General features: G+C 40.2%; 5 protein-coding genes across 7 annotated transcripts; 3 read left to right on the top strand and 2 right to left on the bottom strand.

Moving 5' to 3' along the window:
* Positions 1-459: 459 nt before the first annotated feature.
* Positions 460-3682, top strand: LOC133986090 (uncharacterized). 2 transcript variants are annotated; one of them, XM_062425868.1, is made up of 10 exons: positions 460-1260; positions 1347-1439; positions 1544-1648; positions 1744-1853; positions 1958-2149; positions 2247-2409; positions 2632-2680; positions 2886-2980; positions 3070-3175; positions 3279-3682. In XM_062425868.1, the coding sequence occupies exons 1-9, from the start codon at positions 465-467 to the stop codon at positions 3153-3155; spliced, it is 1689 nt and encodes a 562-aa protein (XP_062281852.1). In that variant the 5' UTR covers positions 460-464; the 3' UTR covers positions 3156-3175; positions 3279-3682. The 2 variants fall into 2 exon arrangements, with proteins under 2 accessions (XP_062281852.1, XP_062281851.1); XM_062425867.1 differs by having other exon boundaries at positions 2515-2680.
* A 4135-nt stretch (positions 3683-7817) lies between these two features.
* Positions 7818-11858, bottom strand: LOC133986053 (uncharacterized). Its single transcript, XM_062425827.1, has 9 exons — positions 11804-11858; positions 11256-11369; positions 9486-11165; positions 9284-9383; positions 9047-9195; positions 8853-8965; positions 8682-8771; positions 8460-8582; positions 7818-8365 (listed from the first exon to the last, which is right to left on the bottom strand). The coding sequence occupies exons 1-9, from the start codon at positions 11856-11858 to the stop codon at positions 8159-8161; spliced, it is 2631 nt and encodes an 876-aa protein (XP_062281811.1). The 3' UTR covers positions 7818-8158.
* Positions 11859-12897: 1039 nt separating this feature from the next.
* Positions 12898-14714, top strand: LOC133985910 (glutamine amidotransferase-like class 1 domain-containing protein 3, mitochondrial). Its single transcript, XM_062425651.1, has 5 exons — positions 12898-12949; positions 13396-13508; positions 13766-13937; positions 14061-14262; positions 14359-14714. The coding sequence occupies exons 2-5, from the start codon at positions 13401-13403 to the stop codon at positions 14549-14551; spliced, it is 675 nt and encodes a 224-aa protein (XP_062281635.1). The 5' UTR covers positions 12898-12949; positions 13396-13400; the 3' UTR covers positions 14552-14714.
* Positions 14715-16328: 1614 nt separating this feature from the next.
* LOC133985934 (glutamine amidotransferase-like class 1 domain-containing protein 3, mitochondrial) lies at positions 16329-18136 on the bottom strand. 2 transcript variants are annotated; one of them, XM_062425684.1, is made up of 5 exons: positions 18085-18136; positions 17526-17638; positions 17097-17268; positions 16772-16973; positions 16329-16677 (listed from the first exon to the last, which is right to left on the bottom strand). In XM_062425684.1, the coding sequence occupies exons 2-5, from the start codon at positions 17631-17633 to the stop codon at positions 16485-16487; spliced, it is 675 nt and encodes a 224-aa protein (XP_062281668.1). In that variant the 5' UTR covers positions 17634-17638; positions 18085-18136; the 3' UTR covers positions 16329-16484. The 2 variants fall into 2 exon arrangements, with proteins under 2 accessions (XP_062281668.1, XP_062281667.1); XM_062425683.1 differs by lacking the exon at positions 18085-18136 and adding an exon at positions 17734-17764.
* Positions 18137-19496: 1360 nt separating this feature from the next.
* LOC133985628 (uncharacterized) lies at positions 19497-26813 on the top strand. The gene is given in 10 exon segments (XM_062425284.1): positions 19497-19551; positions 20457-20570; positions 20661-22018; positions 22020-22341; positions 22444-22543; positions 22632-22780; positions 22855-22967; positions 26201-26290; positions 26390-26512; positions 26613-26813. Coding segments are annotated over 10 exon segments (2625 nt in total).
* The last annotated feature ends 267 nt before the right edge of the window (positions 26814-27080 follow it).

Raw genomic sequence — 27080 nt, 5'->3', positions numbered from 1 at the left:
ATGCCACCACAGAGATCCCACTTTACATAAAAGAGTCAGCTATCGCTGGCCTTGTCCCCTATATCCTTCTGTCCTTTCTCCTTGCCTTCTGCTCTGCCACAGTCAACTACATCATGCCTTTTGTTTTTGGGGCCATCACTGCCACTTTAATTTTTGAAGCAGTGGCTCTGGTTGCAAGTTCTTGGGCTCTGGTGGTTTCCGGGATTCTTGAGTTGCTCATTCTGATCTTCGCCATCTATGGTTCAGCTGCTCTGCTTGTCAAAGGTCTGACTCAGCGTCTGGCCCTCAAAGGCTTCGGGACCCCCCTCTTTAATGTTCTGCTGCTTGGTACCGCCAACTCCTCAAGCACACAAAGCAGTGGCCAAGAGAAGAAGAAAAACACAAAGTACGCAGAACCAATGGCATTGGGTTTCTTCTGTGACACTGTTTTACCCTTCATCTTCGCCTTCTACAGCTTTGGGTACATGAAGTCCTTTGGCTTGGGAGCTGTATGGGTGTCAATCATCTCAGTTGCCCAGCTGTTCTCCAGCTACTACGCCCATCTGCGCCAAGATTGCTACCACACTACAAAGTTTGGTCTTCATGCCACATATTGGCTGATCAAAGCTTGGGATGAGTTTGTGGCCTCTGCTCTGATTGTGGAGGACAGTGAAGTGACCGCAGGGAGGGAAATGATGGTGGGGAACTGGTTCTTTGTGGTGGCAGCATTGGTGCTCTGTTGTGGAAGCCTGAACATGGATGTCCTGGAGTTGATCCACAACTTGCTCTTTGTCCTGCTCACAGTTTCCACAATTCCCCAGATCCCTATCCAGGGATACTACATCTTCTTTGGTGTAGCTTGCTCTCTCTTTTCTGCAGCCTCCCTATATGGTACCTTCTCACGTCTCATCAACACCATCGCAGAGAAGTCTCTCATCCCTGTGGGACCACAGCCCATCTCGAGTGACCAGCTAAAGAAGGCTTTGACATGTGGCAGGTCTAAACAGGGAGACCAGGAGGTGTTTTTCCAAACTGACCATACTTCAGATGCCCTGTTCTACCTGTCAAATGGGGTTGCAGCTCTCTCAGCTCTTCATGCTGCTGTTTCCAGTACAAACCCCTCTTTCCTCCATCTGACTATCCCCTGGGTCCTCATCTCAGGAGCTATCATCCAGGCCTACGTCAGTCGGCTGCAAGTCACAGGAGCAGGCCGGTTTGGATCAGTCATGTCTTCCATCTATGTGGCAGTATGGGCCACGTGGACGTGGTTTAGGTTTGCAGGTACAGCAGTACAAACATGTGATTCAATGTAGATTTGTTTTTGACTAATTTACACAAAATTCTGATCCCAAATTTTTCATTTCTAGGTAACCTGCTTCAGCTTTCCACAGGTGCTGCTTACGGTTTTACAGCAGGAGCCATTGCTTTCCTCGTTATTAATGCCTTCCTCATGCTGATTGGTAAGGTTAACCACATTATTTTTTGTAATTGTTGGTTTTCTCATTTTTTTTGAGATTTAAGATGTAATTGCTTCCACTGTAATTGCTTCCACTGTTTATGTCAGCTGCCTATAGGAACCTGGTTTTGCTGTTTCTAACTGCATTCATGGAGGTCGTACTGGTCTGTTTCCTTCTTTCCACCCTGCAGCGACTGCCATACCTGCTGGAAAGTACGTATATATAAAAAGATTTTATTCTAAGCACATTTTTAAAAAAAACCTATCTACCTTGGAATTACAACATTGTGACAATATTTTTTTCACAGTGACAATGCTTGCGCTGCTTTCCATAATTTGTACATATGGAGCTTTGGCATCTATGTTGAACTGCATCTTCTCACAGAGACTTCTACCTATGGGTCCTGCCTTATTAAAGGTATCCAATCAAGAAACTCTTGTTGTATTTTCTCTTTCATTCCAATGTGATTTGATGTAAACTCTATACTTTTTTGTTTCCCTTCTGTCTTTGACCTGTCTCAGGAGAAAGTGAGGCAGGAGACTGCTCCAGAACTACCTTGTCCTTTGGCTAACTCTCGACTTACAAGTGGTCTTATGAAGATTGCTGGTCTTCTGGAGGAAGGGGGAGTATGTGGTGTTCCCACAGATACTGTGTATGCCCTGGCTGCATCCTGCAAGAACCCTCAGGCGATAGAGAAAATCTATAACATTAAAGTAAGAATGAAAAGTTTCATATGAGACATGTCCAATTCAATCTCAACATTTTGTACATGATGTGAAACTCATTAACCTGTTTTATATGACTTGATAGGACAGACCAGCAGAGAAGCCCATCTGTATTTGCATTTCTAGTGTGGAACAGCTGGTGGCAGCCAAACCTCCCTTTAGTCAACTGCTCTGGGAGTTTATGAGGAATGTGTATCCTGGAGGCATCAGCTGCATCGTCAGCAAAGGGGACTGGCTGTTAAGACTAGGTACACTACCAAAACAGCATCAATCATTCATTGATTTTTCATTATTTTACCATAAAAAGATGACAGTCACCTCATGTTTTAAATGTTTTAATTAATTTTGTGTAGGAGTGGGACCAGCTTATGACCGTGTTGGTACAAAAGACAGCATCATGATCCGTGTCCCTGACCACACTGTCACCGTCCATCTATGTGACATCACTGGACCCCTTGCCATTACCTCAGCCAATCCAAGCGGAGAGCCAGACAGCACCCACCACAGCATGGTCATTAAGTAAGATTCTCCTTAGAGAATGCATTTTATGGACCTCATACATTTGTGCTGTTAACTGACACACTTTGTATTGAGATGGCTTCTGAAAGCTACTCTTTACAGCATATTAATCTCAATATATGTTGTGTATCTGAGTAACAAATGTGTGCTTTATTGGTTTATCACAATATATTCTTACCCTCTTCTGCCATCTGTTTTGTCTCAGCCGACTGGGGCACAAGATCCAAGGGGTTCTGTGTGACGGGGAGTCTAACGAGGTTGTTGCTTCCACTGTGGTCAACTGCCTGAAGATTGATGAAGGTAGAGTGCAGGATCTTTTCCAAAAGAATGTCTCTGTTTTTGTTTTGACAGGCACTTAATTATTCTAACCTGTCTTCCTCTTTCTACAGGGACCATCACAATTGTGAGGGAAGGCTGTGTCCCTGCAGTAAAAGTCCAACAGATTTTTGACAGAGTGAAAAGCAGAGTGGTGTGATTGTTAGGGATACAATTTCAGTCCTTCAGTGAGCCTCTTCAGTCTGGTTACCTATAAGATCAGCTTCTTCAGCTTCCCCATTTTTATTCCACCATCTCAGGGACACTTTATGAACAATACGAGAAAGATTGAGTGAAAATTAATATTTATAGTATATACGTCTTGCCAAATGTTACAATAAACTCTTCCCAATGCCATAAGTAGCATGGGATGAAGAATCTCAGCTGACATATGACAACTTAGGAAAAATAATGTCACTGTGGCAGAAACAGCAATAACTTTGATATTTAAATTTGTTTCAAATAATATATCGATAATAATAACAATCTGAACTGAATGACTGTTGTAAATGGTTACCGATTCTGTATATATGTATTTACACATTTAAACTATACTGTACACTTATCTTAGTTTTAAGAGTGCATCCGAAAACATATTTTTCCTCTTCCTGTAAAGCTCATTGTGCATTATTTTACTGTGTAATTTTGTGCAAATAAATGTGTGATGTGTTGATGTTGTGTAACGTATGTGTCCTAAATTAAAAACATTATAATGATATAGCTGGTTTCATTATATTTATTACCATGTATTTTTTAAAACATATTTTTCAGGGTATTTCTGCCTTTATTTACTAGTGAACAATTGATAGGTGACAAGAAACGTGATATGCTAGATAGATCCCAGACTGGAAACTGATGCATGAAGGGTCACACCCAGCTCAACATTAAAGAAAATGATTATTTTTTGAGCTTACACTATATTCCAAATAAGAAAATGAGTGCAGGGAATAGTGCACAGTCTACATTGCAGTCATACTCACACACCCAGCTGTATTATTTCTACTTACAAAATAATTAATCAGTCCAATCTAATAAAATCTTACTCACACTAATTGTATGTGTGGATATGGCATTACAATATAATAGACAAATAATGACATCATGCACTGCACATGCCACATCGCAAAAAACTAAATAAAGCAGGGTTTGGCTCAAATCATAACCTGATAAAATGATTATGACATGCAGATTTGCATTTCTTTTTTTCTTCTTATTTTTGGATAAGTCAGCAAAAAATTGCACCTTTTTGACTAACTTTATATACAAACCTGTTATATGAACTCTGAAAGCTGACTTGAGCTGAAAACTGAGTTTTGGATGCATTTTGTTGTAAGTGACATGAATATACAAGAGGAAAAATATTTAAATAGTATTTGCTCTGTTCAAAAAGCTTGATTTTCAGGCTTTTTTTTGCTCATGTGGTGCAACTGAGTGGGGTTTACAATTTCAAACATTCAATGTTGTATACGAAGATTATATATATATATATACACTGCATGCAATTAAAAATGTAAAAAACTAAGCCCTAATTAAAAATTAAGTTAAAAAACATTGAACCAACTTACCACGAAAATAACAAATGGCCAAAATACTTTGTGTGCTCTTACTGTGCCATATAATTGTTTTAACAACAGAAATCATCATAGTCATTATTTAATTTCTAAATTTGATTATTATTATGATTAGGACATTATACTTGTAAGTCAATATATCCCCCCTGTGAAGAAAGGCAGAGATGATCTCTTCATAAGATGTACGACTGATCTGGAACATTTGTACATTAGGTTCATACTTCAGAGAAAAATTTAAGTAAGAGAAAGTTGATGAATACCACAAATGTTCTTAAATCACTTGTATGTGCATCATGAGAATCTGTTGGGAATCTGAGTGGATCTTGCATGAGGCCATACGATGAATGTTTTTTTTAACAGATTCATCACCTTGGTATCCCTTGGGATTATAAAGATAAAGATAGAAAAAGATGAATAATTGATTGTTAAGATAAAGAAATACCATTACAGTTTCCTTCTTCAAAACATGATTCAAATCCTTATTGTCACTGGAGTAAATGATTCCCAGTTCCATGTAAGCATCTCAAACACTGAGTCATCGCTAACAATAAGGAAATACTATTGGGTTTCCTTCTTGTTGTTACTGGAGTAAATTGTTTTCCTGATACATAATCTCCAGTATCTCAAACACCATTTCCATGGGATTTTCCCACTTTAAAGTATACATGATCAGTATAGTGATTTCATTAAACAAGGAAACTTATGTTGCTGCTAAGTAACTCATTAACAGGAATCACTCACTATAAAAGAGCTTTATAATGGTTGTTTGTTTCAATTGATCATGATAACGGTAACATATTAACCCCTTCCCCAGTTTCATTATGCTGCAAATGACAGATACTAGGCATCACCATTTCCATGGGATTTCCCCACTTTATAAATATATCTAGTGATGTCATGAAACAAGGAAACTGATGCTTTTGGTTAGTAACTCATTCATTCAATTGATCATTATTATGGTAACACCCTTTTCCTCAGTTTCATTATGCTGGATGCTTGGAAAGAACAGCATAATAAAGAGTCATCATATTAAGTTTTGGAACACACACATGCACTCACACACACGCACACACACACAACCACACATGACTTGTCTCTGTTTGGATTGTACTTCTGCAGAAAACAAGATTCTCAATGATCTTGTGCTAGCAGTGAAAACAGCATTGAAAGTGTAAGCACTGGTAGACAGCTTAAATAATACACTGGTATATTTATACATGCTTTACAAGCACTCTCACATTTACACATAAATACCCAAACACAGTCTGACAAAAACACAGCTGTTTATGGGTTAGTCGGAGGTCCTGGGTGCGGATGTCCTCTCACCCAGCTCCACAGGCTGTTAGTCACTCTGGTAAACAGTGTGTGCAGAGGACAGACTGTAGTCTTTAGTCCAGACAGCCTGTTTACTCAATTATTCAGTAAGAGAGGAAATAACAAGTTTTTGAAACCTCTTCATGGGCCTGTGTAGCTCTTGGTTCCTCAGTCTGTTTTCTGGTAATAGTTTGCTTATTTATCAGGTGACAAAGCACATGAATAAGAATATTCACTGTGTTTCATTGAAAATAAGAGAAATTGAATTAAGAGGTAGGGAGAATTTACAGAAAAACATATAGTATAAATGAGTTGAAGCAGTGTTTGCTGACTAGACGGTTTTTAGGTGTCAGCACTGTTGGTCTTTTTTCCAGATTAATGTTGAATATCTCCTATGCATTGACAAAAAAAGTTGGGATAACCTAACAAAAACATTTTTTTGTTCAGTTTTGCCTAAGAATCATCACTGATTCCTTTAAAGAGTGAACTGATTTTGTATCACAATCCTATAACAACGTTGGACTCATGATGGACAAAAACAAACTAAAACGAGTCAAAATATCACATTATAAAACTTTTTTCACATATGCAGTAGTGCTCCTCAAGACATGTAGTCAGGTGTGGATGTGTAAAATTGGTAGAGTCCACTTTTAAAGTCAGTTTCTGAATATTGCAGACAGAGCTCAGCAACCATCTACATTCAGGATCACTACATTATCAATATCACCTGTTCAGAGAATGAAATGAGCAGCTGTGAAATGGATTACCTGAAATTAGATTCCTGACCTAAAATTTAAGGAATCTGTACAGATGCACTGTCACCTGCATTGCTGCATTATGAAACATGGTGTTATAAAGGTGAACTGACCCTAATCAATATATAGTGGAAAAATAACACACATCAAAGACTGTAGTGAGGTGCTGATCACTGCAAGTAGACTTGAGAGTAGGAAAGAAGTACCACATTCATTTTTCTTGTATTTAATGAATAAATATTTATGGATAAAAGACGCATGTGGAGCCAAAGTGTGTGGCACTTTTTTCCTACTTTCGTGTTTTTCACGTTTTTCTCATGTCCTGTTCATCGTTGTATGAGCATTATTAATTTAGAAAGTTTAGCATAGGGTGATTTTCGGACACTGAGTGATTATCCAGATATCAGGCTTATAGCCAACATTACCAAAAATCAACATCAATTTGTTACGCATATTTGGGACATAATAGGATCTGGAAGGTCTGAATTGCAAATAAAGTGGCACAAATTCATTAAGCAAAAGGTATCAATCCTAACAAATGATAGACATGTTGTCATGTTGTCTTGAATGAAATTAATGATATAGGTCTACAACTGGTATCAGAGTGAGGAAACAGCTTGTCGTACTTGGGACAGTCAATAAAAGATTTGACATTTTACAACGATAGTTATCAAAAGCATATATGGTCTGTGTTAGACATCACTCTTTTTCAACTAGTTCTTTGCAAAACTGCGTGATGACTGTTGTGTTTTCATGAAATCGAATGTTGCATGTAACTTGTGGTTTTCCATGTAAAAATCACTATTAAATTAAAGATAATGTGTTTTTATACAATTATTAATTCTCTTCAATGCTGAACAGTATCAGAAAGGTGTTTTGTAAATGACATGTTTCACGCTAAAATTTTGCATTCCTTTTATCTGTTTTGGGACGTTCACTGCTTGTACTTTTGGAATGAAACTCTTTGATTATGATCATTGACACAGCTTCACGTGGCTCTATTCCATAATGATTTTAGATTATGTTGCAGATTATATAAAGTTATAGAGCAATCAGTCAATTAATGCTGAGCAGTGATCTGTGAATATTAATGTGAATGTTTCATTGAATATATTTGATAAATGACAAAGACACAAAAACACACTCATTTGTATAAGAATAGCACGGTAACAATTGTATGGAAATAATTTATTATAATTTTATCCTCAAAACATGTAAAATCTATTATTTCTTATTTTAAATCACAATTTCCACATAGAAGTGCAAACGGTATAAATACAAAAATGATATGTGTAGTGCAAAACACAAATTATTGTCATATAGTGACATTAACATTAGTGTTTTTTAAATTATTATCCATATGAACATGAAGTTGACTCCTGTACAAAACATTCAGACAAAAATTATAAAGAAAACATTAGTTTGGCCACAATAGAAGACCTGATTATGAGGTTTCATTTGACAGCCATTTGTGAACATATAATAATGTACAGCAGGCAGCATTTTGAAGCACTGCATCGATACTATGACCCATTTCTAAGGACTGGACTTGGTTCAGGGGAAGCTTCATATGGTGTTGTGTTTCCAGTTCCTCTTCCTGACTCTGCTGCATTGTCCTCTCCTGAGTGTTTGTCCATTTGCGTGTCTGGCAGACACCAATCATTTTCATAAGTGGGATTCATTTGCCCCTGTCTATGCTGCTTCCGAACCTCCTCAAAGATCTGAAGAACCTTCCAAAATAAAACAGTGAATATTAGTGTGAGCATGCACAAAATTGAAAGGATTAACTTAAAATGAAAATAAAGGAGGGGCTATTTATATTACCTTGGATTTAGGAATGAGACCAACTCTGAAGAAACCAATGTGTCCAGTTTCAATCTTTGTGCAGTCAACCACAGTGGATGCAATGTTCTCTGGTGAGGGTCCATCACATAACACCCCGTTCACCTAACCAAGCAAAACACACATATAATTTAATAAAAGGTTCACTGGATGTAAGAGCAGTAGTGCATCTTGTATTTAATAAAACTGAAATACTGTGTCCACCTTGTCACCCAGCTTGGCGTAAACTTGATTGTGGTGTGTTGTGTCTGCCTCGCCTGTAGGGTTGGCTGAGGTCACAGCGATGGGCCCCACCTGCAACAAAAACAGGCAGTTGTATTCACAGCCGGTAAGTGCTGCCTGAGGCATGCAGTGATTCACATCCACGGGCCTTACCAGGTTTATGAGGTGTGTGGCCACAGAGCAGTCTGGGTTCCTGATAGCAATGCTTTGTGGAGTCCCTATATGTTTGGAAGCTTCTCCCAAACCAAAGGTGTCCATCCATGGGCCTGTGTGAGACAAGAAATCCATATGATGCTCCATGCACCATCAGGCAACCAAATATCCACAAACCTCATCCACACACCTACCTCTGGGTATAACCAAGCTGATAGAGGAGGGCCACGCAGCCTCCATGAAGTCCAGGAGCAGAGGGCTCAGCAGGTGTCTGACTGGCTCCAGCTGCTTGATGGAAGAGATCCACAGGGACATGGGGCGGTCCTGTGCCTGTTTCTTCACCCTGAAGTCAAACAGCAATTAGAAAATAATGAAAGGGAACTGATAAATTCATGTGGATTAGGGCACACTCACAAAAAAAAGAGACTCACTTGTAAGCTTTGACAACTGCATCGGGCCTGTTGCATGCTGCCACCAGCACATACACAGTGTCTGTTGGCATTCCACATATGCCACCATTTTTCATGATGTCTGCAGAAGAGAGGAGAGGAGAAGAAGAAAAATACAACTCAAATCAAGTATGCAAACTACTGTATTTTAAAATTCACATCAATTTCTTTCATACATTCTTACCTGCAATATGATGGACAGATGAGGCCTTGCGGGCTGGCAGATGTGGACAGATATCTGCCCCTCCTCCAACCCCATTCAGCTTTATTAAAGGTTTTCCTAAGGGGATCTGGGGGGACTGGAAGGTGCTGTTGAAAATGTGAGCCAAAAAACAATAAAAACTGACAAGACCAAAGATAATGGTGACTCCTATGTCATAACCATAAGGCAGCGCACCTACTGCATCCAGTAGGAAGCTGATTAGGATGAGCTGGAAGGTGAGTGCATAGGCAAACCAGGCAACATTTAGAAAGAGTGCGGCCACCGTCACTAAACAGTTAAACAGCATGAAGCTGATGATCCCAACGGCCACATTAAAGCCTCTGGTTTCACCGTACAGGCCTCCATATCGTGTCAACCCCCACACTGTCCACATCACCCCATACAGAATAAAAACTGTGCTCTCAAAAGTTTTACCCCGAGAGAAAGCTACTGAGCCGCAGAGCAGCTGAAGTGCCCCACCAGCCACCACCACCCAGGGTAGAACCAGCACAGACAGAGGATTTCTGTCACCAACTGTGGCTGTGACAGCAAAAGCAGCCAGCACACTGCAGGCGTGACCTAACACCTCTGCATCTGCATATTTGGAGTAGCCCAGGTGAGGTGCATGGAGCTCTTTATCATGGGCTCTGAGAGTGAGACCCCGCGTCCTGGTTACTACAGCCTTGAAGTAGCCCTGCCCTGTGGGAATCATTTTACTAGAGACCATATTGAATGTGGTAATTAAAAGCATGCCGGCAGAGACTACAAATATAGCTACCTGTACACCCTGAGTGCCTCCCTGGAAGAAACCTCGAGGCTGGGCTGCAATGGCAATACAATATGCTGCAAAGAATAACTGGTAGAGCCCCTCCAACAAGCTCTTCTGGCAACTAAACAGAGCCAGGATGGAGAAAAGCACAGAGAAGACAACAGGGAAGGGAACTGGGGAGAAGGGTTCCACTGAATATAATGATAGGAGAGCACTATAGCCCTCTGCAAATTTCAGCACAGCCGTGAAGCCGTAAAAAGTCGCAGCTAGAGTGTCCATGGCTCGGTAGAAGAGGACGCACATGCCAAGCTGGAAGACGCCAGCCGTCCACAGCCAGGGGACGTGACCGACGAAGAGCTGAGGGACCGCATCTAACAGAGGACAGGCTAACACAGAGGCAGACAGCAAGTTCATCACCAAACCCACAGACACTGCATCACCACACCCCTGGTTCTGCTCTGTTTTCAACTCAGCTTTTCTTTTCAGACCAGTTCCTGGAGGTTCCACTTTACCGTGAGAGATGATGGACAGCAGACGTCCAAAACCAAAGTAAACACCCACCAGACAGACAAGGAGGTAGTTAGCAGCTGTGGCAGACTGGCCAAAACCTGCAGCTGACAGACCAGCTATTTGATGGGCACAAGCTAAGCTAATGCAGACAGCTATGAGACACAGAACTGCTTTCTTTACCAGCAGTGCGACACTGCCTATGAGGAGCAGGGCTAATGTAAATGCTGCCAGGCCGGGGACCAAAGAGTATCTTAGTTCTGTGGTGGACTTAAGCACGCCCTGCCCTGCCAGGATGTACACTAAACCTGAGCCACACCACAGAGCAGAGACAGTCAGACACAGACAGGAAAACAGCTGGGCATGGGACAAACTGCGACGGACACCTGAGAGAGAAACAATTAACATTTTTTTATGCATAAATACAAATCTCTAACTAATACAAATTAACAAATTGATTAAAACTCAAAACAAACCTGCATACACTAAGAGGGCAGCAATGATGAGGAGCAGAATCCCCAGTGCAGTATGGGGGATGAAGTCTTTTTCAGGGGAGCTGGCATAGTTGTTCACCAAAAGCAGGAGAGAACCTAAAGATCAGAACAAAACTCATTACTAAGAGCCACCTACTGGCAACCAACCAAAACTAACTGTTGTCATTAACAGTTTCTTGCAGGTAATTATGAACGTGATAGTTAAATATCTGCATTATGTTTTGTTATGATAAGGATAGAGTTGGTCTCTGATATCAGTGTAGCCTGCTTCATTTTGTAAGTTTTTTAAAACTTAAACAACATGCATAAGCATATATTATATATATTTAAATAATAAATACAAATAACAGACTAAAATTAAAGCAGAGGTTTTCAACTTTTTAGCTTTCAAATCATGCTTTTTGAAGTTTGAAGTATAAATATGATATCACTTTACTTTTTTAGCATACATTTATTTAAAATGTATACTGATAGCTGTTGATAACTGCACAAAGGAGGACTGTAACTGACACATGAAAATAGCAGCTTACCGGCGGAGATGCCCAGTATGCCCACGGACACATGCAGTGAGTGGAGTTGAGCCATAACACGAGTGAAACTGTGCAGACGCGAGACTGCGCTTTAAATACAGCCGCGAGTGCGTGTGTGACGTCAGCACACAGAGGAAACCTGAGAAAAAAGCCTCGCTTGACTGGGAAAATCCGCACACTGCAGCAACAGCATCTATAAAACAATATATATACATGCAACTTATTATAAAGCCAACTTGGCATTTTTTCTGTGGATGTTTCTCATAATGTTATGAACACTAATTATTGATCTCTTATTATTAGTCTAATTCATAATTGTAACCAGTAAAATTAAATTGCACAATCTGTTAAAGGTCATTTCCACTTGTTTCGGTGAGGCTTTATTTACGTGGCTAAAGTAAAGACTGCTTTCCCAGTCCACAGCTTCCGTGTTACATCGTATTTGGTAACAATTCAGGTTGTGTTACCTATAGCTATTGGAAGATGTAACCAGATCATTTGCTTTAGTAAAAGGATCAGTACCACAATGTAAAAATACTTAGTTAGATGTAAAAACCCATTGTATAAAATCCCATTTAAAGCACCAAAGTAAAAGTAGCCCGTTTTAAGAAATGTAGCTACTTTTATACTTTTATTGAAGTAGGATTGTGCTTGTAGCTAAGTATTTCAAAATTTGATATTGATAATTTTACTTAAGAAAATATTCGGAGTATTTCTACTGCTCAGAATTTGTGTAGTCATAAATTGTTCATAAAATATGTCTTTATGACAATATCATGAAAATTTCCCTTTCAACATTTTCAAAATGTTTTACAAAATTTATATATTCTTAACCTGAATGAAAGATTGTAAAATAAACAAACAAGCAAAAAAAAAACCAACAAACATGTTGTATAAATGTGTTACTGAAAACCAGTTTTATTGTTCATTGAAAGCAAAGTTGCCTGGTAGTCATGACTCATCATTTTAATCCAGCTCTGTTCCTGGTTCCTTAAATGATGTCAGCCGTTTGTACAGGAGGCAGTGGGAGGAGACAGGAGAGGTAGCCAGGACTATAAAGTGTCTGCCTCAAGAGTTCAGCCAGCACACCTCTACTGAACACAGCGATCACACACAGTGAAGAGCCAGGCCACCTACCTGTTCAAGGTGAGTCGATCTATCCACACTCTATCACTCTACTTCTGCTAGCTAACTTTTACCAACACACTTTCTTTATATTTTTAGAAGAATCATGTTAAATGACGGTACTCTTGGATGAACTGCAATGTAGCTCAGTAAAATGCATGAGGGAAATGTTTAAGATGTGTTTGATACATATTGATCATACAACATTTATTTATACCAGCAGGGTTTTCTCAGCAAACTCCAACCTCTTCCTGTTAGCTCTCTGTAGTCAACAGTGTTACCTGGCAGCAGCAGCACTCCTGAGACTCTCTTGTCACCTGGCTTTGTGAATTATTCATGTGTAATGTGAAACTCAAATGCTCCTCATACAGGGTAACTAGGAAACTAGGGATGAGTGATGAGGTCTATAGTGTAGATATCTTTAGACTCCAGGTTATACAGATGTGCTTTATGTGTCTGCTTTACAGAAACCATGGCAAAGCGTGTTGCAGTTATTCTCTCAGGCTGTGGAGTTTATGATGGCACGGAGATCCACGAGGCCTCCGCTGTCCTTGTTCATCTGAGTCGTGCTGGAGCAAAAGTAAGGGCACCTCTGCAGGACAAGAAGACCAGTCTGACAGTGATGCAGACAGGATTTCATCCAGTTCACAGTTTGCACTTTTCTTTCCATTTTCAGTAAAAGAACCATTGTAAACCTGACCCACTGGGATACAGTTAATAGCTTTGGAAAGAATGACACCTACAACACTACAGAGCTACAGAGACTGTTGATCCAAATCTATCTGATGTGGAAATGTTTATTTATTTGTTGTTTATTTCCCTCCTGATGATCCTCAGGTGCAGATGTTTGCTCCTAATGCAGATCAGATGCATGTTGTAAACCACTGTGAGGGGAAGCCTACAGAGGAGAAAAGAAACGTCCTGCAGGAAAGTGCCCGCATCGCGCGGGGTGACGTGACTGATCTGGCTAAGTTAGATGTTTCAGCATTTGATGCTGCCATCATCCCAGGTGAGACTGCCTCAGCTGTAAATAGAGTTTAATATTTAACATGTATCACTTTTTGTGTTTCTTTTTTCACCTTCCCTTTTGAGATTTGCTAAATGAATCCTTGTTTTGTGTGTTGCTGTTCAGGGGGTTTTGGTGTGGCTAAGAACCTGAGTGACTGGGCAGTGAAGAATAAAGACTGCACCATCCAGCCACATCTGGAGAAGCTCATCAAGGCATTCCACAAAGCTGGAAAACCGCTGGGCATGTGCTGCATCTCCCCCGTCCTCGCTGCCAAAGTCCTGCCAGGCTGCGAGCTCACTGTGGGACAGGACAAAGAGTGTGAAAAGTGAGTGAACACATGGTTATATTTCATCATAAGATGTCAGGGGGTAATGAAATGTGCAGCCTAAAGTACTAATCTTCTCTCTCTTGTCCTCTTCAGGTGGCCATATGCCCAGACAGTCGCGGCTGTAAAGACGATGGGCTGCAAACATGTGAATACAGATGTGGAGGAAGCTCACGTTGATGTCAAAAATAAGCTGGTCACCACCTCTGCTTTCATGTGCAATGCTCCCTTTCATAAAGTGTTTGATGGAGTAGGTGTCATGGTGAAAGAGACACTTAAACTGGCTTAAGAAGTCTCTAAAAAGTCTTTTTTTATTTTAAACTCAGTTTTCTGTCATTTTCTATACAAACATGTTTAATATCACACCATTTATATTATAGCATTCATCTGATGTTACATATATAATGTGTTGTTGTGACATTTTTAATAAAAGCTGCTCTGCCAATTACAAATTTGAAATTATTTTTCTATTATAAGAAAAATATGGGAATCGCAAAATATCCATAGTGTTAATGGTAACGCTTTACAATACACCAAGTAAACGTTTGTATGGTTACAAAGGAACAAATGAGGAATGAGTGAGGAACAAATCAGGAACGATCATATCGATCGATCTGATAATAGATTACTCGTTAACAAGTACTTGCCAAATAACTTCTAATGGGGGACTATGTAATGGTTAATGGTGAGTTACCAGAGAACAGACGGGGAGATCCTATATTAATGAAACATTAAGTAATGATCATGTCATTAATGTCTGTGAGTGGATCATACTGACCACTGTCTTCATGAGTTGGTGATGATTAACTTTGACGCAGCTGCTGAGCAGCACAAAACTAGTAATGTCTCATTCATTATTGATTGAGTAAATAATGAATGAGACATTAGTTACCCTTCCTTTTTTTTCACCCACAGCCTCAAAGTGGGTGTCTCATGCCAGAACCTTAATAATACACAGTATAACTGGATAGTTTTCAGTGGCAAGAAAAGTTGTTGTAATTGTCAATTTACTTGGATAAAAGTAAATTAAGATGGGGACATACACAGTTGTATTTTGTTTAACAGTTTCATCATAACAGAAAACGCATATGGCTTAGACAAACCAATTAAAATGAATGATACCAAAATGTGACGGTGCATTATTACCATTGAATATCAACACAAATCATCTAGATCCCGTAAATGGGGCCAAGTGTGTAGTAGTGTAGCATTAGAGGAGTAGTGGTAGCCTGTAGAGACATGATTGTTTTGTTTTGCAAATGAAACTAGTGATGCATATCTTCAGAAACAATAGTTTACAATCTATTCATTATTACATGGCTGACTGCAGAGTTGGTGTAGGCCTTTTGCCCATGATTATATCTGCTACTGGATGTTTGTTGATAAGCCTGGTTAGGACGTGGGCACATTCATAAGCAGAAGAAGAAATTGATAGAAGAAAAAAGTGTATTTGTGGTTTAAGGACAACACTGTGTGTATGAGACCCCAGTTCAGTGTTCCTGGCAATGTAAAAGCAGCAGTTGTGTATTTGTTACTGCAGTACAGACTTGAACCTACCATCTCAAGGAGTGATAAATGTTGATATAAATCAAACTTCCGCCCTCCATAATGATAGTTCAAACAAAAGTATAATCTATGTTCCATAGAGTCAACCTCTTAGAGACTGAACCAGGTTGATTTGAAATCAAGATATATTGTTATAAGGTATAATTGTAAGGTTTATTTACAGTTTTGGTCTGCTTTAGTGAAAGCAGACAATGGAGCTCCAGTATTCACTTCTAATGAATAGCCTGTGGGGGGAGCACTTGGTCTTTGCCTCAGTTATCAACACACTAACTTGAGCGCTAGACAGGCAATAGTCACTGGAAGTTTTTTTTTTTCAGGCTGTTTTCAGCTGCTCTTTTCAGGGGATGAAACACAGGCAGACGCATCAATCTCTCTCTCTGGATGTTTACATGTTTTTACTGTGTTTCACTTTTCTTATTTGTTGACATTTGTGATTTACATTTTATTTTTTTTAAATAAATATAGTAAATAAATAAATAAATATTGAAATTTGCATATCAATATTTTTTTATTGAAAACTTGACATTGACAATAAAACGGCAGGGGCATACTTAGTGATAGTTTGACCTAATAAAAACAATGCTTGTACAGAAAACTACAGAAAACTGAGTTTAAAATATAAAAATTCAAATATCCAGTTTGTTTTTAGAGACTTCTTAAGCCAGTTTAAGTGTCTCTTTCACCATGACACCTACTCCATCAAACACCTTATGAAAGGGAGCATTGCACATGAAAGCAGAGGTGGTGACCAGCTTATTTTTGACATCAACGTGAGCTTCCTCCACATCTGTATTCACATGTTTGCAGCCCATCGTCTTTACAGCCACGACTGTCTGGGCATATGGCCACCTGGAGGACAAGAGAGAGAAGATTAGTACTTTAGGCTGCACATTTCATTACCCCCTGACATCTGATGATGAAATATAACCATGTGTTCACTCACTTTTCACACTCTTTGTCCTGTCCCACAGTGAGCTCGCAGCCTGGCAGGACTTTGGCAGCGAGGACGGGGGAGATGCAGCACATGCCCAGCGGTTTTCCAGCTTTGTGGAATGCCTTGATGAGCTTCTCCAGATGTGGCTGGATGGTGCAGTCTTTATTCTTCACTGCCCAGTCACTCAGGTTCTTAGCCACACCAAACCCCCCTGAACAGCAACACACACAACAAGGATTCATTGAGCAAATCGCAAAAGGGAAGGTGAAAAAAGACACATAAAAAGTGATACTTGTAAAATATTAAATTCTATTTACAGCTGAGGCAGTCTCACCTGGGATGATGGCAGCATCAAATGCTGAAACATCTAACTCAGCCAGATCAGTCACGTCACCCCGGGCGATGCGGGCACTTTCCTGCAGGACGTTTCTTTTCTCCTCTGTAGGCTTCCCCTCACAGTGGTTTACAACATGCATCTGATCTGCATTAGGAGCAAACATCTGCACCTGAGGATCATCAGGAGGGAAATAAACAACAAATAAATAAACATTTCCACATCAGATAGATTTGGATCAACAGTCTCTGTAGCTCTGTAGTGTTTTAGGTGTCATTCTTTCCAAAGCTATTAACTGTATCCCAGTGGGTCAGGTTTACAATGGTACTTTTACTGAAAATGGAAAGAAAAGTGCAAACTGTGAACTGGATGAAATCCTGTCTGCATCACTGTCAGACTGGTCTTTTTGTCCTGCAGAGGTGCCCTTACTTTTGCTCCAGCACGACTCAGATGAACAAGGACAGCGGAGGCCTCGTGGATCTCCGTGCCATCATAAACTCCACAGCCTGAGAGAATAACTGCAACACGCTTTGCCATGGTTTCTGTAAAGCAGACACACAAAGCACATCTGTATAACCTGGAGTCTAAAGATATCTACACTATAGACCTCATCACTCATCCCTAGTTTCCTAGTTACCCTGTATGAGGAGCATTTGAGTTTCACATTACACATGAATAATTCACAAAGCCAGGTGACAAGAGAGTCTCAGGAGTGCTGCTGCTGCCAGGTAACACTGTTGACTACAGAGAGCTAACAGGAAGAGGTTGGAGTTTGCTGAGAAAACCCTGCTGGTATAAATAAATGTTGTATGATCAATATGTATCAAACACATCTTAAACATTTCCCTCATGCATTTTACTGAGCTACATTGCAGTTCATCCAAGAGTACCGTCATTTAACATGATTCTTCTAAAAATATAAAGAAAGTGTGTTGGTAAAGGTTAGCTAGCAGAAGTAGAGTGATAGAGTGTGGATAGATCGACTCACCTTGAACAGGTAGGTGGCCTGGCTCTTCACTGTGTGTGATCGCTGTGTTCAGTAGAGGTGTGCTGGCTGAACTCTTGAGGCAGACACTTTATAGTCCTGGCTACCTCTCCTGTCTCCTCCCACTGCCTCCTGTACAAACGGCTGACATCATGGATGTTAAAGGAACCAGGAACAGAGCTGGATTAAAATGATGAGTCATGACTACCAGGCAACTTTGCTTTCAATGAACAATAAAACTGACTTTCAATAACACATTTATACAACATGTTTGCTTGTTGTTTTTTTGCTTTTTTGTTTGTTTTACAATCTTTCATTCAAAGTTAAGAATATATAAATTTTGTAAAACATTTTGAAAATGTTGAAAGGGAAATTTTTCCTGATATTGTCATAAATATTAAAGGAACCAGGAACAGAGTTGGATTAAAATGATGAATCATGACTACCAGGCAACTTTGCTTTCAATGAACAATTCAACTGACATAATTCCAATAACACATCTAAACAACATGGTTATGCTTATATATATATATATATATATATATATATATATATATATATATATATATATATATATATATATATATATATATATATATATATATATATATATATATATATATATATTAACAATCTTTAATTCAAAGTTGAGAAAATAAAATGTTTGTGAAACATTTTGAAAATATTCAAAAATTACAATTGTCATAATACTGTGATAGATAAAGACATAATTAATAAAGAATTTATGACTACACAGTTACTGAGAAAACCCCCAGCATAGGTTAGGTGGATGATAGGCCACCTTAAAGGGACAGTTCACATTTTTTTAATTGGGGTTGCATGAGGTACACAGTCAGTGTATTACCTGCAGTAGATGGGGGTCGACACCCCTAGTTTGGAGAAGCAGGCAAGAGAACAGGAGCCACAGAGGCTAAGAAATGTATTGCTGTTTGGGGCAGCAGCAAAACGTATTTAAGCCACCTAAAAACACCGCAGATCAGCTGTTTGGGTCAGAGCTGCTGCGAGGTCAAACATTTTAAATTTGTTTACTATAATGAGTAATGTTGGAGGCAAAAAACGTATTCCCATAGACATAAATCACTTATAAACGATTGTGTTAAATTTTACTGGTTAAAATAATAACTTTAGTAGCTAGTAGTTTACAACATGATACTGAAACATGAAAAACATGCACAAAAAATGTAATGTTAATAATGAGTCACATATATATTTTACACTGTTTACATTATACATAGTACATCCCGCGTTTAGTGAGGAGTTTTCAGGACAGTGACTGAGGTGTGTTTTCTCAGTGAGGTCAGGCTTTTTCTCAGGTTTCCTCTGCGTGTGACGTCACACACACACGCGGCTGTATTTAAAGCGCAGTCTCGCGTCTGCACAGTTTCACTCTTGCGATGGCTCAACTCCACTCACTGCATGTCTCCGTGGGCATACTGGGCATCTCTGCCGGTAAGCTGCTATTTTCATATGTCAGTTACAGTCCTCCTTTGCACAGTTATCAACAGCTATTATTAAATAGGCTATCAGTATACATTTAAAATAAATCGATGCTAAAAAGTAAAGTGACATCATATTTATGTCCTACTTCAAACTTCAAAAAGCATGATTTGAAACATAAAGACTAAAAAACTCTATATATATATGCTGAAATTGAGTGACATATTAGTTTGGTATCAAATGAATTTAAGTATGATGTTTAAACTTTGAGAAACGAAACAAACGAAATTAAGCTGCCTATACTGATATCAGAAACCAATTCCATTACAAAACATAATGCAGATATTTAATTATCACGTTCATAATTACCTGCATGGCATTATGGAATTGCAAGGAAATTAAAGTTGGGACATTTCTTGTTTGCTTTTAAATAGCCACTTTCTCTTGTCATGGGGTAATGATATCTTTATCAAAGAGGTAGTTTTGGTTTGTGCGGTTATCAACAGCTATTATCAAATATCAGTATGAATTTAAAATAAATATCTGATAAAAAGTAAAATGACAACCTATTTATACTTCAAACCTCAAAAGGCATGATTTGAAAACTAAAACCAAAAAAACGGAAAACCTCTGCTCTATTTTTTCACATTATCATTTTTTACTCATTATTTACGTAATGTTAATAAAGGCTGAAAATAAAGTGACATTGGTTTGATATAATTAATGGAAAAGGTATGTTGTTGGCTGTTTAATTATCAGGTTCATAACTGGCTTTGTGGAACTGTTAGGAAATTAATCTTGTCATGGGGTAAAATCACATCTTTATCAAAATGTTAAGAAACTGTTAATGACAAGAGTTAGTTTTGGTTGGTTGCCAGTAGGTGGCTCTTAGTAATGAGTTTTGTTCTGATCTTTAGGTTCTCTCCTGCTTTTGGTGAACAACTATGCCAGCTCCCCTGAAAAAGACTTCATCCCCCATACTGCACTGGGGATTCTGCTCCTCATCATTGCTGCCCTCTTAGCGTATGCAGGTTTGTTTTGAGTTTTAATCAATTTGTTAATTTGTATTAGTTAGAGATTTGTATTTATGCATACAAAATTGTTAATTGTTTCTCTCTCAGGTGTCCGTCGCAGTTTGTCCCATGCCCAGCTGTTTTCCTGTCTGTGTCTGACTGTCTCTGCTCTGTGGTGTGGCTCAGGTTTAGTGTACATCCTGGCAGGGCAGGGCGTGCTTAAGTCCACCACAGAGCTAAGATTCTCTTTGGTCCCCGGCCTGGCAGCATTTACATTAGCCCTGCTCCTCATAGGCAGTGTTGCACTCCTGGTAAAGAAAGCAGTTCTGTGTCTCATAGCTGTCTGCATTAGCTTAGCTTGTGCCCATCAAATAGCTGGTCTGTCAGCTGCAGGTTTTGGCCAGTCTGCCACAGCTGCTAACTACCTCCTTGTCTGTCTGGTGGGTGTTTACTTTGGTTTTGGACGTCTGCTGTCCATCATCTCTCACGGTAAAGTGGAACCTCCAGGAACTGGTCTGAAAATAAAAGCTGAGTTGAAAATAGAGCAGAACCAGGGGTGTGGTGATGCAGTGTCTGTGGGTTTGGTGATGAACTTGCTGTCTGCCTCTGTGTTAGCCTGTCCTCTGTTAGGTGTGGTCCCTCAGCTCTTCGTCGGTCACGTCCCCTGGCTGTGGACAGCTGGCGTCTTCCAGCTTGGGATGTGCGTCCTCTTCTACCGAGCCATGGACACTCTAGCTGCGACTTTTTATGGCTTCATGGCTGTGCTGAAATTTGCAGAGGGCTATAGTGCTCTCCTATCATTATATTCAGTGGAACCCTTCTCCCCAGTTCCCTTCCCTGTTGTCTTCTCTGTGCTTTTCTCCATCCTGGCTCTGTTTAGTTGCCAGAAGAGCTTGTTGGAGGGGCTCTACCAGTTATTCTTTGCAGCATATTGTATTGCCATTGCAGCCCAGCCTCGAGGTTTCTTCCAGGGAGGCACTCAGGGTGTACAGGTAGCTATATTTGTAGTCTCTGCCGGCATGCTTTTAATTACCACATTCAATATGGTCTCTAGTAAAATGATTCCCACAGGGCAGGGCTACTTCAAGGCTGTAGTAACCAGGACGCGGGGTCTCACTCTCAGAGCCCATGATAAAGAGCTCCATGCACCTCACCTGGGCTACTCCAAATATGCAGATGCAGAGGTGTTAGGTCACGCCTGCAGTGTGCTGGCTGCTTTTGCTGTCACAGCCACAGTTGGTGACAGAAATCCTCTGTCTGTGCTGGTTCTACCCTGGGTGGTGGTGGCTGGTGGGGCACTTCAGCTGCTCTGCGGCTCAGTAGCTTTCTCTCGGGGTAAAACTTTTGAGAGCACAGTTTTTATTCTGTATGGGGTGATGTGGACAGTGTGGGGGTTGACACGATATGGAGGCCTGTACGGTGAAACCAGAGGCTTTAATGTGGCCGTTGGGATCATCAGCTTCATGCCTGTTTAACTGTTTAGTGACGGTGGCCGCACTCTTTCTAAATGTTGCCTGGTTTGCCTATGCACTCACCTTCCAGCTCATCCTAATCAGCTTCCTACTGGATGCAGTAGGTGCGCTGCCTTATGGTTATGACATAGGAGTCACCATTATCTTTGGTCTTGTCAGTTTTTATTGTTTTTTGGCTCACATTTTCAACAGCACCTTCCAGTCCCCCCAGATCCCCTTAGGAAAACCTTTAATAAAGCTGAATGGGGTTGGAGGAGGGGCAGATATCTGTCCACATCTGCCAGCCCGCAAGGCCTCATCTGTCCATCATATTGCAGGTAAGAATGTATGAAAGAAATTGATGTGAATTTTAAAATATAGTAGTTTGCATACTTGATTTGAGTTGTATTCTTCTTCTTCTCCTCTCCTCTCTTCTGCAGACATCATGAAAAATGGTGGCATATGTGGAATGCCAACAGACACTGTCTATGTGCTGGTGGCAGCATGCAACAGGCCTGAAGCAGTTGTCAAAGCTTACAAGTGAGTCTCTTTTTTTTGTGAGTGTGCCCTAATCCACATGAATTCATTAGTTCCCTTTCATTATTTTCTAATTGCTGTTTGACTTCAGGGTGAAGAAACAGGCACAGGACCGCCCCATGTCCCTGTGGATCTCTTCCATCAAGCAGCTGGAGCCAGTCAGACACCTGCTGAGCCCTCTGCTCCTGGACTTCATGGAGGCTGCGTGGCCCTCCTCCATCAGCATGGTTATACCCAGAGGTAGGTTTGTGTTTGTGGATATTTGGTTGCCTGATGGTGCATGGAGCATCATATGGATTTCTTGTCTCACACAGGCCCATGGATGGACACCTTTGGTTTGGGAGAAGCTGCCAAACATATAGGGACTCCACAAAGCATTGCTATCAGGAACCCAGACTGCTCTGTGGCCACACACCTCATTAACTTGGTAAGGCCCGTGGATGTGAATCATTGCAGTTGAATCCCCAGTACCAGTGGTGGCTGGTGAAGAATATTGTAGGTGGGGCTGTGCCATATTCAGTCAGTTTCAGTAACCTTCCCAGTACAATTTAATAGAAGCACCCCCTAGTGGCAGAGAAGTGCTGCTTTTGAGTATGTTAAACTGCCATAAGTAGTAAATAGGCAATGCAAGAGGCAAAAAGAATGTATAATAAAGAAATGGATATCAAGTGGTTGAACTCAAATTTGTCACTGGAAGAACAGCGTACAATATATTACATGATACAATTAGTATCATCAATGTTACTAATTGTTAACATGCTCCCGAGCTGCAACAATTAATTTATTAGTTAATTAATTGATTGAAAAAAAGTCAACAATTTTAATAATAATAGTTTCATTGTTTGAGTAATTTTTCAAGCAAAAAATTCCAAACATTTGCTGGTTTCTGTTTCTCAAAAGTGAAGATTTGCTCCCTCCATTTGTGTAATATTGGAGAAAATGAAATATCTTTGGGTAGGGAGGGACTTTTTGTGTGTGTCTTATGGAGGGACTTTTCCACAAAACACTTAAGATAATAATAAGCAGATTGATAGGTAATAAAAAAAATATCATTGGTTGCAGCCCTGTGTGCTGAGATAGAAGGTACAATCATCATAAGATTACTGACTGAGTCTTTCTTGAGTGCCATATATTGCTGGATGATGTCTTATACTGAGGCCATCTATATACAAAGATGAATGGGGTCAGGGGTGTGTGTGTGAGTGTAAGTGTGTGAGTGTGTATGTCTGACATCTAATTTCTACATACATTTTGCCCTCCTTTCCTTCTGAGTGGCAAACCTCTCTATGACCCTAATATTTAAGCCAGGAATGTTTCTGATATTTTTTTCTCCATGAAGAGCATAGCCAAAGCATTTAAGAGATCCTGTGTCATGGTGTTCCTCAAGAAGCACCTCTAAGTGACTGCTGTTGTCATGGGTGTGGTGATGAGACTCTTGAGAAGACAAACAGTCTCAGTGAACATGCCCTAAAGGTTGCTCTCCATGAAAAACAGTCAGTGCACCACTGCAAGCCTTGAACTTGTTGTTCTCGTTCGGTTTGAGCTTGACTATATTCAACATGGGTTAGGCTGTGGATCTACTGTGGTTTCCAGCGCTGAATCTGGAAACTTTATGGTCTGTCCTGGGAATTAATCTCATTGCTACAAAGTTGCACTGACGAAGTGCTTGGTGAAAGAGAGCCTCTCCTTGGCATGACTCCAACTGGTGTCAAATACCTACAAAATGATAAATAATTTAAACAAACAAACAAAAAACAACAGGGTAGTACACATAATAAACACACATATCTCTAAATAATGTCATCAGTCTTGTCTTACAAGATGAGCATGTTATTTTATAATTAAAAAAAGTATATCTCTTTTATTTATTAAACAGGAAATGAAGAAGTGAAGAACCTACTGTATCTACACTATCAACCTAACTGGATTTCCTTTTCACTGTATTTAAAAAGTCTGTATTTATGAGTTGCTGTTGTGTGTTCTACAAACTGTTTATGATTTAAACAATTGTCTCATAATTGGTATTTTCTCAGCCAATGATAAATAATTCTGGGAAGTCTATGTGCCACCATCAAACATGTTGGTTCGCTTGAATGACTGGGAGAATGCAGCAAATCCACCAAGGTCTGAAAAAACCCACTACAGGTCCTGGGGATGTGTGTTGTTGCCTGCTGCATGATGAAGTTTAACTGATGCACATAGTGGACGTAGTGTGCATTTCTATAGATATCGTTTACCTACCTTATGCTGCAGTTAACCTTTTGGTCCCCTCTTCACAGCAGCCCCATCATAGGCATGGGAGATTAGTCTGCTCTCTTAGCCTCTCCAACAGTGCTGTGTTGATTATGTCAATGGATGCATTGTTAAGCTCTAAAGTCCCAGTAGCCAAATGTGCCAGGTACCCCAGAGACAAAGACACAGAATCGTGGTGCAAGTTTAACAGATTTATTAAAGGGGCGTTACGTCGGAGTGGAGCTGGGCCGAGGAGGGAGAGAGGGGGTATCCTGGGAGAGGTGAGAGGGTGGAGGGTCCACGTGGTGGTTTGGTGGGGGTGAAGGTGAGGGGCTTGGAAGGCGTGGATGGAGCGAGGAGACACTGGGTTTGCGGAGGGAGCCTGGAACAAACACAAAAGAGAACAGGGTTAGCAAAGAATACAACACACAGTCTTTCACGAGTGCCGAAAATGCTGCTAGGACACAGCCGGCTAAACTGACCACAATAGTCAACGTTCAAGCGGAGGGCGCCTCCTCTCAGCCTCCTCTTATACTCAGGCAGCGCAGATGATGTGGAGCAGCTGGGCTGCTCGTCATCCTCATTGCCAGCACCTGTGCTGGGCTGACTGGCTGCTGGCTGCTGGGCAGCCCCAACATGCATTCTGAAAAGGGATGAACTTGAAAAAATCGCTCTTGGATTTTGTTATGCATATTGATATACAGTAGCACAAGTACCACCTGGCAGCGGATGGAAATGTCAGTTGTCTTATTTGCCTAAATAGCAAGGTAGTCAGAATGTTTCTCCTTCCTCCAGAATGTAACTTTTAAGAACTGACAGCATGCAGTCCCAAAGATTGTTTTGCACTTTGATGTTTAAAGATACAGTTCCATTGTGGCCATGCAAGGCCAGCTCAAATGAATACAGTCAATTGTCTTTAATAATGCATGCAATTTACAAGACTGCATCAAGCTAGCCAAGCCTTTTAGGGTAGCCTGTTGTTTAGTGTAGAAACTACAAGTCAAAGAGATTGGCACAGATCAGCCTGACATCAAATTCAAAGTTTTCTTCTCAAATATATCAGGTCTTGTATTTCGGGGCTGCTGAAATCCTGTGTCTTGAGTATCTGTGTTAATCATTATCAAAAAAGTCAGATGTCCCTACTCCACCAACAACTGACTCTGTTTGGGACCATAAATTAATCACTCTTTAGGCATCAGATTCAAGGATGCTTATTCTTTAAATGTATGTTGCTTGTGCCAACACTTTGCTGCACTGACTGGATGATGTTTCTATCACTCAAGAGGGATGATAGAAACCCTCAATCATAATGATTATATCTTATATATTACACCGTATGGTGCATTTTAAATACTTAAAACAAGTAAGGGAGGCCCTAGTGCCCTCTATTGGCCCACTGCTGCTGACAACAACCTGTTTTGGTTGCAGGTGGGGCCCATCGCTGTGACCTCAGCCAACCCTACAGGCGAGGCAGACACAACACATCACAATCAAGTTTACGCCAAGCTGGGTGACAAGGTGAACACAGTATTTCAGTTTTATTAAATACAAGATGCACTGCTGCTTCTACGTCAAGTGAACCTTTTATTAAATTATATGTGTGTTTTGCTTGGTTAGGTGGACGGGGTGTTATGTGATGGACCCTCACCAGAGAACATTGCATCCACTGTGGTTGACTGCACAAAGATTGAAACTGGACACATTGGTTTCTTCAGAGTTGGTCTCATTCCTAAATCCAAGGTAATATAAATATCCCCTCCTTTATTCTCATTTTAAGTTAATCCTTTCAATTGTGTGCATGCTCACACTAATATTCACTTTTTGTTTGTCTGCCTTGAAGGTCCTTCAAATTTTTGAGGAGGTTCAGAAGCGGCACAGACAAGGACAGACAAATCCTGGTTTTGAATTTGATTTGCCAGATACACAAACAGACCTAGGTTTAGGAGAGGACAACACAGCAGAGTCAGGAAGAGGAAGTGCAAACTCAACACCTCACTCAAATGATTCCCCAGAACAAAGTGCAGTCCTTAGAAATGAGTAATACTACCAATGAAATGCTGCCAGATGTGTCAAACAAAACAATCATGCACTGACTAGCATCATAAGTTGCCTTCCTTTGTTTGAGTAACCCTTATGAACCATGAAGAACATGTGTTTATCATGTGTGTTTTGTTTTGTGTGGTTTGTTGAGGCAACTGTATATTCACTGGAACACAAATGTTCATGCAATATTTGTTATATGACTATATGTGTACAGGTGTAAATTATGGTGTGTACTATATAATATTATGTACAGATATTTTTCTTA

Source organism: Scomber scombrus, chromosome 9 (assembly GCF_963691925.1).
Source record: "Scomber scombrus chromosome 9, fScoSco1.1, whole genome shotgun sequence".
Classification (NCBI taxonomy): domain Eukaryota; kingdom Metazoa; phylum Chordata; class Actinopteri; order Scombriformes; family Scombridae; genus Scomber; species Scomber scombrus.
The sequence above is the reverse complement of the archived record's forward strand: the minus strand, read 5'-3'. Positions and strand labels throughout refer to the sequence as shown.

Coding starts and splice junctions, on each gene's coding strand:
- LOC133986090 (XM_062425867.1), top strand. CDS start 465: ATGAAGTCCTTTGGCTTGGGAGCTGTATGGGTGTCAATCATCTCAGTT. Junction 1,261..1,346: donor GACGTGGTTTAGGTTTGCAG/GTACAGCAGTAC, acceptor TTTCATTTCTAG/GTAACCTGCTTCAGCTTTCC. Junction 1,649..1,743: donor ACTGCCATACCTGCTGGAAA/GTACGTATATAT, acceptor TTTTTTTCACAG/TGACAATGCTTGCGCTGCTT.
- LOC133986053 (XM_062425827.1), bottom strand. CDS start 11,858: ATGGCTCAACTCCACTCACTGCATGTGTCCGTGGGCATACTGGGCATC. Junction 11,370..11,803: donor CATACTGGGCATCTCCGCCG/GTAAGCTGCTAT, acceptor TCTGATCTTTAG/GTTCTCTCCTGCTTTTGGTG. Junction 9,384..9,485: donor ATCTGTCCATCATATTGCAG/GTAAGAATGTAT, acceptor TCTCTTCTGCAG/ACATCATGAAAAATGGTGGC.
- LOC133985910 (XM_062425651.1), top strand. CDS start 13,401: ATGGCAAAGCGTGTTGCAGTTATTCTCTCAGGCTGTGGAGTTTATGAT. Junction 13,509..13,765: donor TGAGTCGTGCTGGAGCAAAA/GTAAGGGCACCT, acceptor GATGATCCTCAG/GTGCAGATGTTTGCTCCTAA. Junction 14,263..14,358: donor CAGGACAAAGAGTGTGAAAA/GTGAGTGAACAC, acceptor TGTCCTCTTCAG/GTGGCCATATGCCCAGACAG.
- LOC133985934 (XM_062425683.1), bottom strand. Junction 17,269..17,525: donor TGAGTCGTGCTGGAGCAAAA/GTAAGGGCACCT, acceptor GATGATCCTCAG/GTGCAGATGTTTGCTCCTAA. Junction 16,974..17,096: donor TGATGCTGCCATCATCCCAG/GTGAGACTGCCT, acceptor GTTGCTGTTCAG/GGGGGTTTGGTGTGGCTAAG.